Source organism: Canis aureus, chromosome 38 (assembly GCF_053574225.1).
Source record: "Canis aureus isolate CA01 chromosome 38, VMU_Caureus_v.1.0, whole genome shotgun sequence".
NCBI classification, from domain to species: domain Eukaryota; kingdom Metazoa; phylum Chordata; class Mammalia; order Carnivora; family Canidae; genus Canis; species Canis aureus.
This window is the reverse complement of record NC_135648.1, coordinates 9074886-9094359: the sequence shown is the minus strand read 5'-3', so window position 1 is coordinate 9094359 and position 19474 is coordinate 9074886. Positions and strand designations below refer to the sequence as shown.

At 35.3% G+C, this 19474-nt stretch overlaps 1 protein-coding gene across 1 annotated transcript in view; it reads left to right on the top strand.

Annotated features, from left to right (window-relative positions):
• The window catches only part of IARS2 (isoleucyl-tRNA synthetase 2, mitochondrial), a 62026-nt gene that overhangs the window by 24681 nt on the left and 17871 nt on the right, over positions 1 to 19474 (top strand). The window contains exons 10-14 of the mRNA XM_077887193.1: positions 700 to 790; positions 2387 to 2538; positions 4793 to 4953; positions 14427 to 14529; positions 15150 to 15243. Of these exons, the coding sequence (XP_077743319.1) occupies positions 700 to 790; positions 2387 to 2538; positions 4793 to 4953; positions 14427 to 14529; positions 15150 to 15243 (601 nt within the window). The remainder of the gene's footprint in view (positions 1 to 699; positions 791 to 2386; positions 2539 to 4792; positions 4954 to 14426; positions 14530 to 15149; positions 15244 to 19474) is intronic.

Here is a 19474-nt window from a genome sequence, read left to right as displayed (position 1 = left end):
AGAGACATAGGCAGAGGGAGAAGCAGGCTCCATGCACCGGGAGCCCGACGTGGGATTCGATCCCGGGTCTCCAGGATCGCGCCCTGGGCCAAAGGCAGGCGCCAAACCGCTGCGCCACCCAGGGATCCTGACAGATTGCTTTTAGTTGTGAAAAATGGCAAGCAGGTTTTACTAGTTGAAAAGAACAGGTTTTGTTTTGTTTTGTTTTTTAAGTAAACAGTCCTTTCTAAATTTATGTTTTACATGCCAATTAGGAAGTTTTTCCATTTACTTCAGATGCATCCCAAAGTCAGCACAATATATGTACATTGCCATAGATCTAGAAATTAAGAGAGACTAAGTTAAAGGTGCTTTTAATATATCTTACTTTTTTGAATATTATTTTATTTTTCATCATGATGAGTGTACTGTTTAATACCCCATTGCCCCCTGCCCCCCACCACCTCCCCTCTAGTAACCATCAGTTTGCTCTCAATAGTTAAGAGTCTGTTTCTTAGTTTCTTTCTCTCTTTTTTTTCTCTCTTCTTTTTCTTTTGTTTGTTTCTCAAATTTCACATACGAGTGAGATATGGTATTTGTACCCAGATTTTCAATACAGTGAAAGACTATACTGAGATGTTTTATATATATTGTTTTGTCAGCAATTGTCATAAGATTAAATGTTTTGGTACTTTAATTGTTGAAAATAACCCTTTGTAGGACTGTTTAGTGGATGAAGATGGAGTTTTCACAGATGTTGCAGGTCCTAAACTTCAAAACAAGGCTGTCCTTGAAGAGGGAACAGATGTGGGTGAGTGTTGTGTATGTTGTTATCATAAATATATATTTTCTGAAAAACAGCAGCAACCTTTGCTGGCTGTTCTCCCATCTTACACTTTCATTAGAAACAAAGATCTAAAATTGTAGTTTATTTTACCCCGTGGTTTAAAATGGAGGTTGAGATTTCTTTTGCTTTAAAGTTGCTCTATTTAGTTAAGTAAAGCAGGAGAATCATTAGCAAGTGATGTTATTTTAGGGCCACAACAGTATTAGTTTAGTGGAAGAATAAAATCAAGCTTGAGGCTAGTTGTTGATTGTGTATCAGACACTATTCTTTTTATAACCCTTATAATTGATTGAGCACATGTAAAGCACTGTTGATGTGTTATGATCTTAGGTATCCTCCAGCCTTGATTTGGCTTTCTGACTTTTTATAATTTTGGATCCAAGGACCAGGTACTCTGAAGACTTTTCTTTTCTTTTCTTTTCTTTTCTTTTCTTTTCTTTTCTTTTCTTTCCTTTCCTTTCCTTTCCTTTCCTTTCCTTTCCTTTCCTTTCCTTTCCTTTCCTTTCCTTTCCTTTCCTTTCCTTTCCTTTCCTTTCCTCTTCTCTTCTCTTCTCTTCTCTTCTCTTCTCTTCTCTTCTCTTCTCTTCTCTTCTTTTCTTTTCTTCTTTCTTTTTTTTTAAAGATTTTATTTCTTTATCCGTGAGAGACACAGAGAGAGAGAGGCAGAGACACAGGCAGAGGGTCAGGCAGGCTCCATGCAGGGAGCCTGACGTGGGACTCGATCCTGGGTCTCCAGGATCCCGCCCTGGGCTGAAGGCGGCGCTAAACTGCTGAGCCACCCAGGCTGCCCTGAAGACTTTTCTTTGGCCAGACTTACACTAAGGCTAACTAAAGGGTGTATTGCTTGCGTGAGACTATGCTAACAAAGTACCGTAAATTTAATAGCTTAAAACAATAAAAATTTATTCTCACAGTTCTGGAGGCTAGGAGTCTGAAATCAGCGTGTTAGCAGGGCAGTGCTCCGGTGGCTTCTGGTTACCCTTAGCATTCTTTGGTTTATAGCTGTATTACTTTAATCTTTACCCCGTTGTTGCTCCCGTGTGTCTATGTGTCCTCTTCTCTTATTAGAACACTAGTCATTGGACTTAGGGTGCACTTGAATCTAGTGTGAATCTAACTGGATTATGTCTGCAAAGATCCTATTTCCAAATATGGTCACATTCACAGGTACCAAGGGTTATCTTTTGGGAAGTTAAAATTCAATCCACTGTAGCTGGTTTCTTCTGGATTTTTTGGAAACCATTTTAAGATTCATGGTATGAAACACTATGACTATGAATTTCAAATGTAGAATTTTTGATATATCCTATTTATCTTTGGAGTGAAAAGCCATGGGAGTGGCTTAATTTGTAGTCTAATTAAGGTTTTATAGTCTCTTTTTTTTTTTTTTTTCCGGGAGATTCCTAGATTATGCCTTTGACAGCTGGTAAGTGGCTACTCTTACAGACTGGTACTTACTAGTTCAGATTTAATACTCCCTGGGAATTAGAGAGTTATTAGGATTTTCATAGTAACTTTTTAATTATGTCTAATATAAATTGTTACTGATTATTTTTCAAGTTATAAAGATGCTTCAGGCTGCAAAGCATTTGTTGAAAGAGGAGAGATTGGTACACAGCTATCCCTATGACTGGAGGACTAAGAAACCAGTGGTTATTCGTGCCAGCAAGCAGTGGTTTGTAAATATCACGGATATCAAGGCTACAGCCAAGGTATAAGAGACATTCTACTGTGAATGTTGGGTTTTCATCCCCTCAGTGTGAAAGGGTTGCAAAAGAGGTTGAGGGTAAGGTTTGGGGAAAAGAAAGGATTACTGCTATAATGATTCGGTGATTTGATTTCATAAAATTATGATTTTAGAAGGATCTTGGATTTCTCTACCTTCCTTACACACGTGTGGCTTAAAGAGGTTAAGGGACTTGTCTAAATTTCCTGCCCTGCATATTATAAATTAGGACAGAACTGAGTTCAGGAGATGGTTTAACCTCTTAGAACCTCAGTGTCCTCATCGGGATGGAGCTGATAATATGATGCCTGCCTCATGAGGTAAGTGAATAAAAGCTCCAGAACAGTGGCACACAGTAAACATTCAGTAAAACATTCTAAAAACCCCCGTTCTTCCTTATGATTGAAATTATAGTCCATTTAAGAAATTCTTGCCTTGAGTTAACAAATACTTTACAATGGGGATTCTAAATATTAATATATATTTGAGCTCTTTTATTGACTATAATTATGTATCTCTGTGTGTGTCATGAACAACTTAATTGAGTGAAAAAGCTCAAATTCATATTTATTAATCAGGCTGATAATGAAGATATTTTGCTTTACTGTTTTCATCTTAACATATAACTGTAGTGACTTGGTTTATTTGTTGGCCTGGCAATTTGAAGCTATGCACGCAATCTACATTTTCTACATTTGCATAGAATGGGGAACTGTAATATGGACTTTTTTGTGTTTTGTTTTTTTTACATTCCTGTGAAATCTGTTTTCCTGAGTTGTAGATGTTAAGATTAGTAACTTCTAGCTCTGCACAGATTTTTTTATGGAAGAACATCTAAGTGTGATATAATACGCTAGAGCCAAGTGGTTTTGTTGTCTTTTTTAATTGTCCTTTATAGACCATTTTCAATTCCTCTTATGGAAATAAAATAACATACCCTATTGTTTCTACCACCCAAATTCAACATTAATCAACTTTTGGCCAGTTTTATTTTTATTTTTGCCGTTCCTACCACCCCTGCCTATTACTCCTTACCCATTGGATTATTTTGAAGCAAATTTCAGGCCTTATATCTTCAATAAATATTTCAGTATGTGTATCGGAAAGATAAAGATTATGTAAAAATAATGTGAATGCCATTGTTACCGTCTTATAAAAGTAATGGTTATTGCTTAACAGAATCAAATATCCAGTGTGTATTCATATTTCTTGGATTTTTAAACCAAGCAGTAATCAAATTGAATTGCAGATGTTGCCATTCTGCCAGTAGGTGGTGCTACAAAGGGTTTCTTGGGAGAGGATTTTTTTTTTTAAGATTTATTTATTTGAGGGAGAGGGAGAGGGAGCAAGCAGTGGGGAGCAGCAGAGGGAGAGAGAATTTTGAGCAGATTCCCCGCTGAACACAGAGCCAGACTTGGGGCTTGATCTCAAAACTCTGAGATTATGACCTCAGCTGAAACCAAGAGCCCAAGCAAGTTTAACTGACTTTGCTACCCAGGTGCCCCCCAGGGAGAGGATTTCTTGTAGTTCAGGTTAAGTGAGGAAAATGTTTAAATTGCTCTGGAAGTAGAAAATGCTTTAATTAACGCATGGAGAATTTCTCAAAAATTTAATTAACATATTTTGGCCTTTTTGGAGATTATTACCAAACATTTTCCTATACAGTTCATCTTTTGGTAATTGACAAATTAAATGAAATAAAAAACAATTTTGTGGGGCTGCAGGTAGGGAGAGTTCTTGAGAGAGTAAGTAAATAAGAAGTGGGACTCTGAGAAAGTGTTTTCTATGTTGTAAACTACACTATGTGAAATTAGGTTCTATTACAATCCTTGTTTCTTAATCTACAACAATTGCGCACTTCTTAAGTACTGAAAAATTATCATCGAAATCAAGTTTCAATGGATTTTGACTATAGTTTAATGAAGTTTAATGCTTCTGCTAACCCTGTTATTGCCAGTTTTGACCTAGGGTGCTTGAAAGTTAGTATAAAATCTCTGGTCACATTCTCTAATGGTGAAGTCTGCTCTTGATGTTATTAATTAGATCCTTTCTGGCCGTGTTTTAACTTTGCTTCATTTGCTCTGAAATCTGTAGCTTTTTACTGTAGTTTTTTGGGCATTGGGGAGACATGTAAATAACTATAAACACTGAAAATAAATAACTTCTAGGCTAAATGGTGGCAATTCTGGAAAAATTGTTCTGTTTACACTTACTGGACTTGATTTGTGAATCAATTGCAGGAATTGTTAAAAAAAGTGAAATTTATTCCTGGATCAGCACTGAATGCAATGGTCGAAACGATGGACAGACGGCCATATTGGTGTATATCAAGGCAAAGAGTTTGGGGTGTTCCAATCCCTGTATTTCATCACAAGACAAAAGATGAATTCTTGATCAACAGGTAGAACTTTTTCTACGTTTTTTCAGCATTTTAAAGTGAGCTATGTTTTGTTCAAAAGTAAAAAAATGTCTATTAGACTATTGAGAGAACTGAGATATGTTAAATCACATATTCTAAAATCACAGTCTTTTCGGGGGAGTAAAATATAATTCAAAAAGATCCTTTGATATGGTTGAAATTTTAACAACTGCATTTTTTCAGTTTGGATAATTAAAAGCAGAGGCTCTGATCCTTTTTCAATGGGAATTCATTGTTTCTGTGTGCCTGTAGCATTGTGCCAGAATCAGGCATCAGGAGGGGATCCTGGTATGCAATTTTTCTTTAGGAATTAGAGTCCCTCTCTTACTTTGGGCTACTGTCTCTTTCAGTAGAAATAACATTATGTAATTATAGACTTTAAAATTTAAGAAACTGTAATATAGTTAAAGGCACAAAATTACATTTATTCTAGTGATGATTACCTTCCGAACTATTTGTTCTTTTCCTTAAGTTTCTTTTTTTTTTTTTTTTTTGAAAAGATAGTACATGAACATCGTCAACAGTGCAGGGTAGAAAAGCTTCTACTGCAGAAAGAAAATGTATTTCCTAATCTAGACACTAGACATTCCTTGAGGCAGTGAATAAGACCGACATGGTCCCAGCTTTGAGATCATAGTGAGATCATAGTCTAGCTAGTTTATCTTCTGGGAAATTAGGGAAGTTTTGGTATTGCTGTTACTATCAGATATGGAAAGGGGAGTTTTAATCATTCCTTTTAGGAATACATCCTAGGTTTTCATTTTCTTTGAGTAATTTTATATTAATTTGGTTAATGGAATTTTTGCTAAACTATGTTTTAACGTGAGTAAAATGTTTGAACCCATTTGGTAAATATTTTCACATTTTATCACTTGAGGATCCAGGGAGGTTTTTGAGGGCATGAAGGCCAGTAAGTAAAGAACGGGGAGTTCAAGAGATTGTAGACATAGGGTTGAATGTCCCTCCTTTGGGGTTCATCAGAATTTATGTAAAAATGTTCTGCTTTTCACTGTCAGCATTGTCCATATTTTTTTAGGTGGTCGTTTTATGAATGCATGTACCTTAGGGGTTTTAAAATGTTGGTTAAAGTGGGGTGGGATTTTTGTTTTAATCATCTATCGCCACATAATAGGTAGTTCTTAGTGTTTTTTGTGTAAAGGTTCCTTTTCTTTTTTTTTTTTTTTAAATGATTTTTCTCTTATGGTTATTGATTTTTTTTTAAATTTTTTTATTTATTTATGATAGTCACAGAGAGAGAGAGAGAGAGAGGCAGAGACACAGGCAGAGGGAGAAGCAGGCTCCATGCACCGGGAGCCTGATGTGGGATTCGATCCCGGGTCTCCAGGATCGCGCCCTGGGCCAAAGGCAGGCGCCAAACCGCTGCGCCACCCAGGGATCCCTCCTTTTCAATTTAACTGTTTATTTTTAAAGATTTACTTATTTATTTGAGAGCATGTGCATGTGTGCTTATGAGCAGGGCAGGGGAGGGAGAGGGAGAGAGAGAATCTGAAGTGGACTCCCCACTGAGCACAGAGCTCAATGTGGAACTAGATCCCTTGACCCTGAGATCACAACCTGAGCCAAAATTAAGAGTTGGACCAACTGAGCCACCCAGCCGCCCCAGTTCCTTTTCAATTTAAATATACATTTTATCGCTGCTTCATGGGTGATCTGACATCTGAGGGCAACATGGCTCAGGGAAGAACTAGAGGCCCCGCCTCGGGCAAATAGTGAATCATAAAGCAACTCATTTGCTTTATTCAGAGAATATGGCATTTGAGTAGGGCCTTGAGGATTAGGTAGGAAACTGGGCAAAGTATTTTGCAAGTAGAGGGATCAGCAGGAGCTGAAGGCTTGGAGAGGGGGAAGCATCACACATGTATAGGAACCATAATAGGACTGTAGGGTGTTGAGGGTTTTAGAAAGATAAACACCAGGAAAGATTGGTTGGGGCAAATTATAGTGAGGCTTGAATAGTAGGTTAAGTATTTCAAACTTTAAAATAGGCATGAGGAGTGAGAGTATATTTTAGGAAAAGAATCTAGAGGTTGGAGGCCAAGAAATCACTGTCAGGTTACTTCAGTATTATTACTTCAATTTGGAGCTAAGGCTCTTTGTCCTAAATATCGTTGCTTACGTTGTTCTTATAATTGAGAGCGTGGTCAAATGTGAACTACTGCTACCTTAGTACCTTAAAGTTTAGGTAAATTTACACAAGTATTGTTTAAAATTCCACACTAGAGTTTTCTTTTAAGGAATGTTTTAAGGTATTGTCATCGTTTCTCATTTTTTATTTTTTTTTGGTATTTAAGGACAGGATATTTAGGGAAATGCCTCAGAGTGATTGAGGTGGACATACGCATATACTAGTAAGAAGAGCAAATTGGTTTATTGGACTATTGTTTAATCATGACAATAAAATGGTACATAGGTCGATTGGTGGTCACTGAGCTAGGTGAAATAAATGTGAGCTTTGTCAGAAAAACACAAACACGTTTTTCATCTGGTATTATTTATATTTTGTTTATAGGTGATACATTCATACATTTACATTGCAGATTGTTTTCCGTGCATCTCCTATTGTCTTGCTTGCACAATAGTAGTTGAATCCTGATTTTGAAGCAGAAGAGATATACAGAATATTGGCCTACAAAAATGACAGACAAACTTAGCCAAATTGTCTATCAATTCGTAGGTCATTTTCCTGTACACCATTTTTTAGTGATGACTCTAATCTTCTTCCATTATTGGGTCCTTCATGTGACATGACACTTGATTTAAGAAGATAGATATTAATTATTAATTATTTGTCAGTTTTTAAAGATAGCACAAAAGGTTATCTTCTTTCTTTGCAAGCAAGTTAGAATCAAGTGACTATGATTTTCTGTCTTTCTCAGATCTTTCTATTGTAGTGAGTTGGTAACCATCAAAAGTAACAGCATCTCCACTGGAAATTAGCACACAATCCACATGGAGTTGCTGTTACACTTGATGACTCCATTAAGCAAACCAGAGGATTCCTTTTGGTTTTCTGGATGAAAGTCTGTAAGTTAAAGCCTTAATTATACGTGTTGCACGACAGAAAATATTGATTTATTCACATTCTAAATAGGCTTAGAGACTGGTAGATTTGAAACTCTGATGTTTAATTTCAATTTGAAGTAAATGTTATCTATACTTTATATTCACATTTGTATTTGCTCAAGATAGAATTCCATTTCTGACTTTAATATTATTGATTTTTCTAAATCTGCCATTACAATTTAGGTAGAAATTTATTCCTAGTTAATAAAAAATACTTTTTAGCATTAAAAAAGGCAAAATTTAGAAACATTCACCACCTAGAAAAGAAGTTGTTAAATTTTCTTTATTTTGGGTGATTATATCAATTCGACAGTATTAATGCAATAATCTATGCATTTAGGAAATTTAGCCCCTGATTTCTGGGAATTATGAGAAATTTACTAGAAGCAATCAAGTAATTTCCAGTTCAGTCTGAATGCTGTTTTTGGTTTTTTTTTTTAATGATTTATTAATTTTCGAGAGAGAGCACATGGGGAGGAGGGAGAGAGAACTGCAGGCAGATTTTCTGCTGAGGGCAGAGCCCTCAGAGTCGGGGGTGGGGTGGGAGGGAGTTGGTGGGGGGAGTGTGTGTTCTTGATTCCAAGACCCTGGGATCATAACCTAACCCGAAATCACAAGTTGGACGCGCAGTCAGCTGCCTCATCCAGGGGCCCCTGAGTGCTACCTTTAACTACCTTTTGTTCATGTTAATAATAATGATCTTTTGGTGAAAAAAATATTATAATCAGTAAATAAAATATTTCTCCAAAATTATTTCCTGCCATCTTTAACATATAAGTATGGGATTAAGTTAAAAATAGAATCCTCCCCTTCAAATTTCGTGTACTCTACACTTAAATGTATAAATTTAGTAAATATATTGGAAGTAATTTAGCCTCTTACCTCATTCTTATTCCAGTAACTTGCAGAAGAAAAGTTGTCTTACAATCCTTAATATTTTTCCTTTAATAAAGACAAAACACAGGAAACAGAATGACAGCAACAGTTTCTTTTTGCTTCGTGATCTTAATGCTGCTTAATTTCTGATAACCCACTAAATAAGCCTTCAGCTCAGTTGATATCAAAGTCTAGAATGATTGGATGGTGTTATGGTTGCTCATATTACCTAGTGGATTTTCACTGGTTGAAACCTAAGGAGGGACATGTAATGCATGTGTTTAGATAAGGCCGTCACGTAAAGTACAAAGTTTTATGACGGATTTATTGCTTTATGAAATACAACATTAAAATTGAAGTATATAGATTATGTGGTGATAAGTGGTTTCACCCATTTTTATCAACAGTAATTTAGACTGATCTGTAGGTTATAAGTTAACTGTCTGTGTTAAGTACAGGATATTATTAACAAGAGGCAAGAATTCTTAAATTTCCAAAGATAAATTTTGATTTTTTCCTTTTATGTTTTTCTGAAGAATATTCAGTATCACTAAGAAATACGTATTGTTTTTAAAACAAATATTATTTAAAATTGTTTTAAAAACTTTTTAAAGCATAATCTCAGTTTCATTATGAACAGTAGTGATGCCTGTAAAATATTTATCCTTAAGGAAATAAAACTAATGTCTCTTGTATGAAGATAGATATGTCTCATACAGTTGATTATAAAGGGCCATGATGATGTAAAGAAATAATCCTAAGTCAGTTTTGGAAGAATGAACGTACAGCCATTAAAATGCTAGCTTAGCTCTTAATAATTGCCTACTTCCCAGTGTATGAAAATCAAATAAATGTAACCCATCCTAACATTTGGCTGTTTCTGGACTTTGCTACAGTATTATAATGACTGTATTTTAACCACTTGTGTAGCATTTACTTGCATTTGTTTTACAAATTATCATTTTAGATTTTGTTTGAACTAATGTTAAATTTTTCTTTTACAATCGAGGATAGTTACCTCAAGTTTATAGGTCGTCAGTATATGTTTATTTTTATTGAAAATTTTGTTTTAAAAATTCTCTGGCACAATTTTTTAGGGTCATTCAGACCATCCGTACAAGTCAAGAAAAAGTTCTCACTTTGTGATACCAAATCTGTGCACTTAAATTTTGATTTGTTTGGATTGTGAGGGTGTTATCTTTTGAACTCTGCATTCTTACTTATAATAAATTTTGTTGTTTTTATCCTCAAACTCCAAAATTATCTTTAGCTTCCTTTTCCTGTTTTCAAAAATACAAGTAATATAGTGTCCTAAGATCTTAAAACAGAACTGAGTTGCAGAAACATAATGCTCTTTAAAGTACATTTAGTGCGTGATATTTTTATATTTTGTGATATAAAGTAAGGAAGCAAATCTTGCTCTAAAATATTAGTGAGACTTGCTCTGTTAATGAAGCAGAACTGGTTCTCTCCCTTTTCTAAAGTGTTTTGTACTTTTGTTGGAGACACTGAAAGAAAGTATTCTTCTGTCCAGATTCACATGCATATGTCATAAGGGAAAATATTGGGTCATTTACACCACATAAAGTGCGTGGTTTTACTTATGACATTTTTTTTGAAGATGAAAAAAAATAACTACTGTAGGATTATTGTAGATAATTGGTATAGATAACATTGTGTGGTTATGTCATTTTTAGAAGTATCTTTAGGTAAACTAAAAGGAAAAACAAAATTAAACTTTACTCCTCACTTAAATAAGAGGCTTATGAGATTTTTAAAAAAGTATATTTGCAAATAAGGTGTTTATAAAATACTTCTTACATTGAAAAATTATATATATGAGTGGATTACTAATATCTTTATAAGAAAATACAACAAAACTTCAAGTTTAGTTAGATTAGAGATGGTTTGGACTTGGTAGGATTTTACAGTTGCCATAATAACTTGTCAGCTGCAAAATTGGGATCTTTATTGTTTGGTATTTTTGTTATAGTTCTAAAACTTCATTGAATTATCTGCTATTTAGGGATATAAAAAAAGAACTTGGTCTCGAAGTGAATTTTGTCTTTTAAAATGGATGGATGGGCAACATCTATAATCTTAAGGTTACAGAGTAAGATACTAGGACTTTTTCCTTTTTTAAGAATAAAATTTTTCTAACCTTTCTAGCGTTCTTTCTAACAGCTTTTCCCAGTGTTCCCGAAAATTGAAGCTCAGAAAAATAATAGATATTCCTGTCAGTATGTAATAATTGACTGATAGAATCTGGTCTTTGGACTTGGTGCTTGTTCTGTCAACACTCTAATCTCTGGAGACCGACTGCTTCCCTAACTTCATCTCTGGCTCAGGGTTTCATTATGCGTGGGTAATAGAATCTTATTACCTTTGCTTAGCAAACCCCAGAGAACAGGAGTGTGCATTTACAACTACCGTGGTTGTCTTTATAGAGGAGTTAGAGAAGCTGAATGGAGAAGTAAAAACAGAATTGAACCATGATTTAGGGCACACAGTTTTAAGGCCAGCGCTGTGTTTGTTACTTAGGCTCATGACTAAAGGATCCCCAAGGGACAGAACAGTGTATCTGTCAGGAGCTGTTAAAGATTTTTTTCTGTGAATCTAATTAGATAGTGCTTGTTAATAAAGTATTTTGAAAAGTACAATGTGTAGTGTACACATAAATGCTTTTATTTTAATTAATAACATTAATCCTAATATCTCTACTTTATTTCATAAATTAGTATGAAATTCAGACTATTTGCTTTTAGTTTTGTGTTCTTAACCTGTTTATTTCCAGCACATCTAAAACTGTTTTAAACACTGTTTTATTTTACTGTTTACCTAAAGCTACAGTCTAATGATTACATTGTGAAAATAAATTGTCAATATGACACTCATATTGACATTCTTTTCAAAAAAAAATAAATAAATAAAATCATTCTTTTCTATGATAATTTCAGAATTGGTATGAGCATTGTATCTATTGTAATTGTGTATGTGTAAATGTACTTTGCTAGTATCTCTGTAGAGGGGATTCCTTTAAAAAAATAGCGTTTTGTTATTCAGATTTTCTTTTCCAGTATTTTCCTATTTTCTTAACTGTTACAATGTTCTGTGCAAACTATATAAAATAGTAATATGTAACTAAATATTGTCATATAACTAGCTATTGCACAAAGTTTTTATGGTCTTCTATCACAAAAATTTATCTTTACTGTTAAAGTCCATTCAAAATGTGTTGACTACAAGAAATATGGACTTGTGCCCATTTTAACATTATTATCATTTTTAATTTCTTTAAAATAGATACTGATAACATTATACTTTTTCAAACCATCCTTCCTAGTATACCAATTTAGGTATTTCGAATTTCCATTTTGAGAGCCTAATTTGTAATACCCATTAGAATTTTGCTTCCTAAGACAGTTTTTTTTCATAAACATTTTATTTGTGAATTGTCAGACCCAAAGAGGTTAAATGATTTGCCCTGCATAGTCATGATAATGAGAAGCAGATCTAGATTAAGAATGTAAAGCTTCTCCTATGCACTACTCTTTCCATGTCCATTGACTCTCATGGGCTTGCATTTAATTCTTACTTACATTAATGGAATGTGGTAGAAAGGAAGATAATTCAAAAGTTAGCTTTAGTATGTGTATTTTAATCTGTAAATTTTAACATGGGCCTGTGTTTTGGTAATGGGTTAACAAAATTACTTTCTAATTTTACCTAACTTCAAAGAAACAGTTTGAATAATAGCTAATGCTTATGTAAATACTTATTAATATGTGCCAGACATTGTTCTAGGCATTTTATATATAAACTTAATTAATATCCAATAGCCATCTTGATGATGCTATTATTATTTGCATTTTACAAACAGATACAGAAATGTTAAGTGTTGTGTCCAGGGTCACATAACTAGTAAATGGTAGAGTCAGGAAATTAAACCAAAGCTGTCTGGTTCCAGGGTCCACACTCTTGACCATTGTATGTCCCCTGACTCAGTGGAAAGCAACTAGAGGAAGTTGTAATGTCAATAAAGCTATGATAATAAATTATTCCTGTGAAAAAATGTAGTATAAATTTTCCCCTGATTTTAGTTTTCAAATAATTTTATTTATTTTTTAAAAGATATTTATTATTTATTTGTTTGTTTATGAGCGACACACAGAGCGAGAAAGGCAGAGAAACAGGCAGAGGGAGAAGGAGGCTCCATGCAGGGAGTCCGACGCGGGACTCCATCCCTGATCCCCGGGATCATGCCCTGGGCTGAAGGCGATGCTAAACCGCCGAGCCACCCAGCCTGCCCTCAAATAATTTATAATTGTTTATCTTTCCAAAGATATGGTCAATTTCAGTATTCATTTGATGTGTATTTATTGGCTGTTTACTGTATGTCGAGCACCATGCTAGGTTTTTCGTGGATCATTGCATTTAGTTTAGAGGCATTCTGAGGGAAGCGTCTAGGATCACTACAGTTTAAGTTCCATTAGTGCAGGAATCTTATCTGCCTTGTCAAGTGCTATATTTCCACCTCTAGAATAATTCTGTGGTACTGGAATTTCTCAGTAAATATTTTTGAAGGAATGAATTGTATTCTTCTTAATAGAGGGAACAACCAAGACTTAGAAACATTTTAGTCCTTGCCATGGTCCTACATGAAGTTTTAGTACTTGGGCATGGTCATCCATCAAGTCTTAGGGCTTGTGTATGGTCCTACGTGAAGTGTTAGTCTTGGGCATGCTCATAGTCTTAGTCCTTGGGCCTAGTCCTCTATGAAGTTTTAGTCCTTGGGTGTGGTCCTCTATGAAGTTTTAGTCCGTGGGCTTGGTCCTACATGAAGTCTTAGTCTTTGGACCAGGACCTACATGAAGTCTTAGTCCTTGTGCATGGTCCTACATGATGTTTTAGTCCTTGGGCATAGTCCTCTATGAAGTTTTAGTCCTTGGGCCTGGTCCTCCATGAAGTTTTAGTCCTTGGGCCTGGTCCTCCATGAAGTTTTAGTCCTTGGGCCTGGTCCTCCATGAAGTTTTAGTCCTTGGGTGTGGTCCTCTATGAAGTTTTAGTCCTTAGGTGTGGTCCTCCATGAAGTTTTAGTCCTTGGGCATGATCATACATGTAAAAAGTGGCAGTCAGGATATAAGCCTGGATACTTGCTAAGTCCATGCTTTAGTGTGGCCTTGCCTGGGTGGCTCAGTGATTGAGCGTCTGCCTTTGGCTCAAGGCATGATCTCAGAATCTGGAATCGAGTCCCACATTGGGCCCCCTGCATGGAGCCTGCTTCTCCCTCTGCCTGTGTCTCTGCCTCTCTCTCTGTGTCTCATGAATAAATAAAGTCTTAAAAAAAAAAAGTTTGGAGAAAAAGACAAAAAAATATTCTGCAGCGAGGGGAAAATATTTTTTCTTTTTTAATTTTAGTTGTTTCTTAAATTTAAAACGTTTGGTATTAATCACTGTATTTCATTGAGCATTTCTGCCTTTTCCCCCTAAAACAGCCAGACCACTGAGCATATTATTAAACTAGTGGAACAACACGGCAGTGATGTCTGGTGGACTCTTCCTCCTGAGCAACTTCTTCCTAAAGAAGTCTTATCTCAGGTGAATTTCCATGTATATTCAATAGCCTTTGTGTGCCCTGCATGACTTCATTACAACATGCGGGTTCCTGGGAGATAAAAAGTGGTTATATCATCATGTTAAGTTAATGAGTTAAGTTAATTTACAGTGGAGTAAAGTGTAAATTAACTCCACTGTAATTTAGAAGTCAGTGCAGTTTGAGAGTAGATGGTTCTATTTAACCGAAGAAGTTTGGTATTTAATCTAGCAGTAGAGTACGAGGGTTATTTGTTATCTCTTTGAGGGCCAAGATTGATTTTAGCTGATTTAGTTGACTAAGCAGACACAGTTGTATGAGAGCAGTGCCTCACGTTGATGGCGTCAGGAATTTGTAGGGTCTGAATTAAGAGTTAACTGATTGCATCACATGTGGAAAAATCCTAATTAGAATATCATTTCATGAAATGAGAACAGTTTATGTTAGTAAATGTGTAATTAGGTGGTCACAATCATTTTACATGCAAATAAAACAGTTGTACTGAATTGCAAATTACTTAGAACTGTTTTAAGTTTCATTTTAAAATGTGAGTTTAATGCTTGTACAAGCATTTGATTTTTTTAAGACTTTGCATGATTAAAGCGTTTTCACATTATCTTATTAGGTTGGTGGTGCTGATGCCTTGGAATATGTGCCTGGTCAGGATATTTTGGACATCTGGTTTGATAGTGGAACTTCATGGTCTTACGTTCTTCCAGGTAATTTTAAATAACAGATTATAAACCAGTCAAGCAGTTTTGAAAATACATAATAGTGACTCAGAGGAAATCTATAATCTAGGAATATTTTTTTTTCTTTATTTGGAAGAAAACCTTTTTTGGGGAGGCAGGGAAGAAAATTGAAAATTTTCTGCTATGGTATAATTTCAGATCTGGAAGGGCTCTTGGAGATCATTTAAGCCAATGATTTTTAAACTTTTTCTGTTTTTCCAAATGAAATTTCATATAGAACCACAGTACAGAAGCTCGATTAAAAACAGGGATTTTCTTTCTCCTTAGTACCAGCTCATTCTACTTGACTCACTTGGCAGCCTCAAGGCACTAGTTCTGTAAAGTTGAGAAATCACTGAAAGTCTGACCCCTGTCATTTTTCAGAACAGGAAATGAGATTAAATTACAGCCAAGTTAGGTGATGGTCACATAGTTTAGTAGTATCAGACTGGAACTCAGGAACCCTGATTTTTGGATTTCGTTTTTCTTATACGACCTTGCCTTTTCACGGGTCTTCCCCCCTCTGTACAGACAGCTGACTGATTTTATACTTACTCAGAGTTTGGGCACACTCGTAACTCACTGAATAAAGAGAAAAGAGAGACCTGGTAGGTAGGAGAAGACGTACATCCAAGGTTGTGTTTAGATGGTTAAGAAGATGACCTTAAGGATACCGAGTGAACACCAGAGCTAAAACAGAATAAAGCTTGAAGTCATGGGGTGCCTGGGTGGCTCAGTCGGCTCAGGTCATGATCCCAGAGTGTGAGGATGGAGTCTCATGTTTGGCTCCCTGCTCAGCGGGATCTCCCCTGCCCCTCCTCCACTCATACACATTCTCACTTGTCTCTTATGTGTTCTCACGCTATCTCTTGCTCTCTCACACTCTTGTATTCTCTCCCAAATAAAACATTTAAAAAAGTAAAGCTTGAAGTCACAGTGAGATTAAAGACAGGAAGGTAGGTGGCAAGGAAGTGAGGGTGGATCAGACACTTTCTCACTCTGCTGCCAAGGGGCAACTTTGGCCCAAGAGATCTGGCTTGCTTTCTGGAGCAGGAGAATGTGGAGCTGGTCTGTGCAGCTGGCCATTCTTAGGAGATTGAAGGGGATTGTCCCCAAGTTTTACTTGAGGTATACTTCTGGTATTGGACCTCACTATTGAGAGGATGTACATATGACTCCTAGTAGGTAAATAAGTTCCTTTGGGTCTTTTTAATAACTTGGGGAATTTGAAAAGCAAAATCCATGTAAATTCACATTTCTTCCATATTACAGCTAAAATATATATAGTAATTCATAATGGCCACAAGTAAGTTACCTGTTAGGAACATCTCTTGGAGTTTTTATTTAATAATTTTTAGAATTTATTATTTCTTAAGTCTCTCCTACCATATCTAAGAGAAAAAAACTGCAAGTTTAAGTACTTTGTTCCTAAATTACATTGAAAATACAGGCAAATAATACTACATAAGTAGATAGGTTAAGCAGTGCTGTAAAAAGGAGGAAGAATTATCTACTGCTACGCTACTATCTACTGCTACGCTGGGGCAGCATCCTGAATTTCAAAAAAAAGTATACCATATGCAAAACAGTGTTTACATAGATCAGAGTGCATTAACTTTTTTGGCCTTGGTGAGAGTTGCTGCTACAGATATTGTTGTATTTTAATTTCTGAAGTGGTTTCACATTACTCCACGCAGCACGTATGCTTTATACTTCGAGCCATTGACTGGGTAGCCTACATGAAGGCTCATTAAAACCTCGCTGGCTGCTGTCAGTGGTACCGATAGAGCTTAGTCATACTCTTTCTAGGGTGTCAGGTTCTTAACCAATTATTTGTGATGGAAATAGTTCATTGAATGAAATTAATGGTAAAATGCACCTAAGCACCATATCATTTTTTTTTGTCGTATTTAGGTAATTAATTCAAAGAAGGAAAACTGATTTATCATTTAAACATGTGTGTTGCCTGCATAGAAGAACATAAACTACTTTTAAAGATAATACATTTAAAAAATAATAAAGATAATACATAAGCCCAATTTTAAACTGTAGTCTTTATTTTTTCTCCTAAGATCTCCTATTCCTCCTCTTCTTCCCCTAAATCAATCAGTCAAAAATCTTATGAGGTTAGTCAATAAGAATTAGATTAATTAACTTATATTTTATCCCATTTTCCTGAGCTTTTATTTTTTGCAATAAAAAATTGCAGAAGATAGAATGAAGTGGGAAAGAGCCAAGGTACTAAGTAAATTCATAGTTTGAAAAGCCATAAGCAAAGGTGATTTTCTGTTAAAGGAAAAGAGAGGAGGTGGAGAGAGAGAGAGAGAGAGAGAAAGGCTTTCCTGAGAAGGGTTATTGTACTTTTCATTCTCAAATGCTTGTATTAATTCTAATAATGATACAGTGTCTGCATATTTCCCTAAGAATATATTATTGCAAAATACAATCAGCTTTATTTCGAGCTTAATTTAGCTACCAGTCTTCATCAGTACCGACTGATGTTTAACAAGACGAATTTGGTGATTACAGCATATGAACTGGTTTTATTTTTCGCTGATGGGTTTTATAGCAGTGAAAGATTTGGCTTATGAATTTTAACACCCGGTCAAGTACCTGTTGCATTGTGAGTTCAAGGCCAATAGTACTTCAGAAACTGAAACTGGAACACTTTCTGAAAGGGAATGGCATTTTTAAGTGGATCGTTCATTAAACATTTACTAAAGGCATTAATTATTAGTGACTTATAAATAAATAATGTTTTTGAAAAGTTTAAGTAGATCTTATTTTTTTAGAACAGTTTTAGAGAAAGTACAGAGATCCCATACACTGTGCCCCCCCCCCCCCGTCTCCTCCACTATGAACCCACACTACAGTGGGACATTTTACTGTTGATGGGCCTCCACTGACAAATTATCATCCAGAGTCCACAGTCTACATTAGAGTTTTCTCTTTGTGTCATATGTTCTGAGGGTTTTGACAAACGTATGATGACATAGATCTGCCATTATAGTATCTCACAGAATAGTTTCACTGCACTAAAAATTTGCTCCACCTGTTCATCCCTTCTTTTCCTGGGAACCACTGATCTTTTTAATATCCATAGTTGTGCCTTTTCCAGAATGTTATATAGTTGAAGTCATACAGTTTGTAGTTTTCAGATTGACTTCTTTTACTTAATAACATGCATCAGTGGTTCTTTAAGATCTTTTCCTGGCTTGATGGGTCATTTCTTCGTAGCGCTGAGTAATATTCCATTGTCTGGATGTGCCATAGCTTATTTATCCATTCACCTGGTGAGGTGTTGCGAGTTTTAAAATACTTATCCTACTGCATTTCTGTTTTTTTCTAAGATTTTATATACGTATTTATTTGAGAGAGAGCATACTGTAAAGAAGAGGGGAGGGGCAGAAGGGGAGGGAGAGGGAAAGAATCCCAAGCAGACTCCCCGCTGAGCATGCAGCCTGGTGAGTGCAGGGCTCCATCCCAGGACCTCTCAGATCAAGACCTGAGCCAAACCAAGAGTTGGATGCTCAACTGACTGAGCCATCCAGGGGCCTCTCTGTATTTTTAACAAATAAAAAGAAATAACTTGAAGTAAATAGAAAAAAGATCATGTTTTGAAAGAGAAACTAAGATTTATAATTTAGATTTATAGATGACTTTTTTTTTAAAAGGTCACCATTTTAAGAACATATATAATACTTTTAAAAAGCCTGATTTTAAAAATTAATAATTATATTTTAACATTTTTTACAAATTATTTTTGGTTTAAATTATTTTCGCATGTTACATTGGTAAAGCAGTGGTTTTGACAAATATGGTTTTGTGCTGGTTCTACAACTTGGCCTTCTTAAATACAGTAATTTTGCTAAATATCAATTAAGCTAATAAGTTAAACGAATTTAGTAATGAAAATTATAGATTACTCCCCCTTTTTGGGCTGATTTGCTTGGATATTTTTTTGTAAATAATTCTAATTCTAATTGCTAATTCTTTATTTACTGCCATCCCTCAATCATAATTTTAGAGGTTTGTTGTTTGGAACACTTTATTATTCCCTCTAAATATGAATTTATATAATTTTCCCAAGAGAGATAGTTACTGTTACAGAAATACTAACTTTTTCCCACGTGGTTAACTGCCAGTTTTCCTGGAATTTTACAACTCCCAAGTTTATTTCTACCTCGATAAGAAAGTTCTGATTTTTTATTTTACTAAA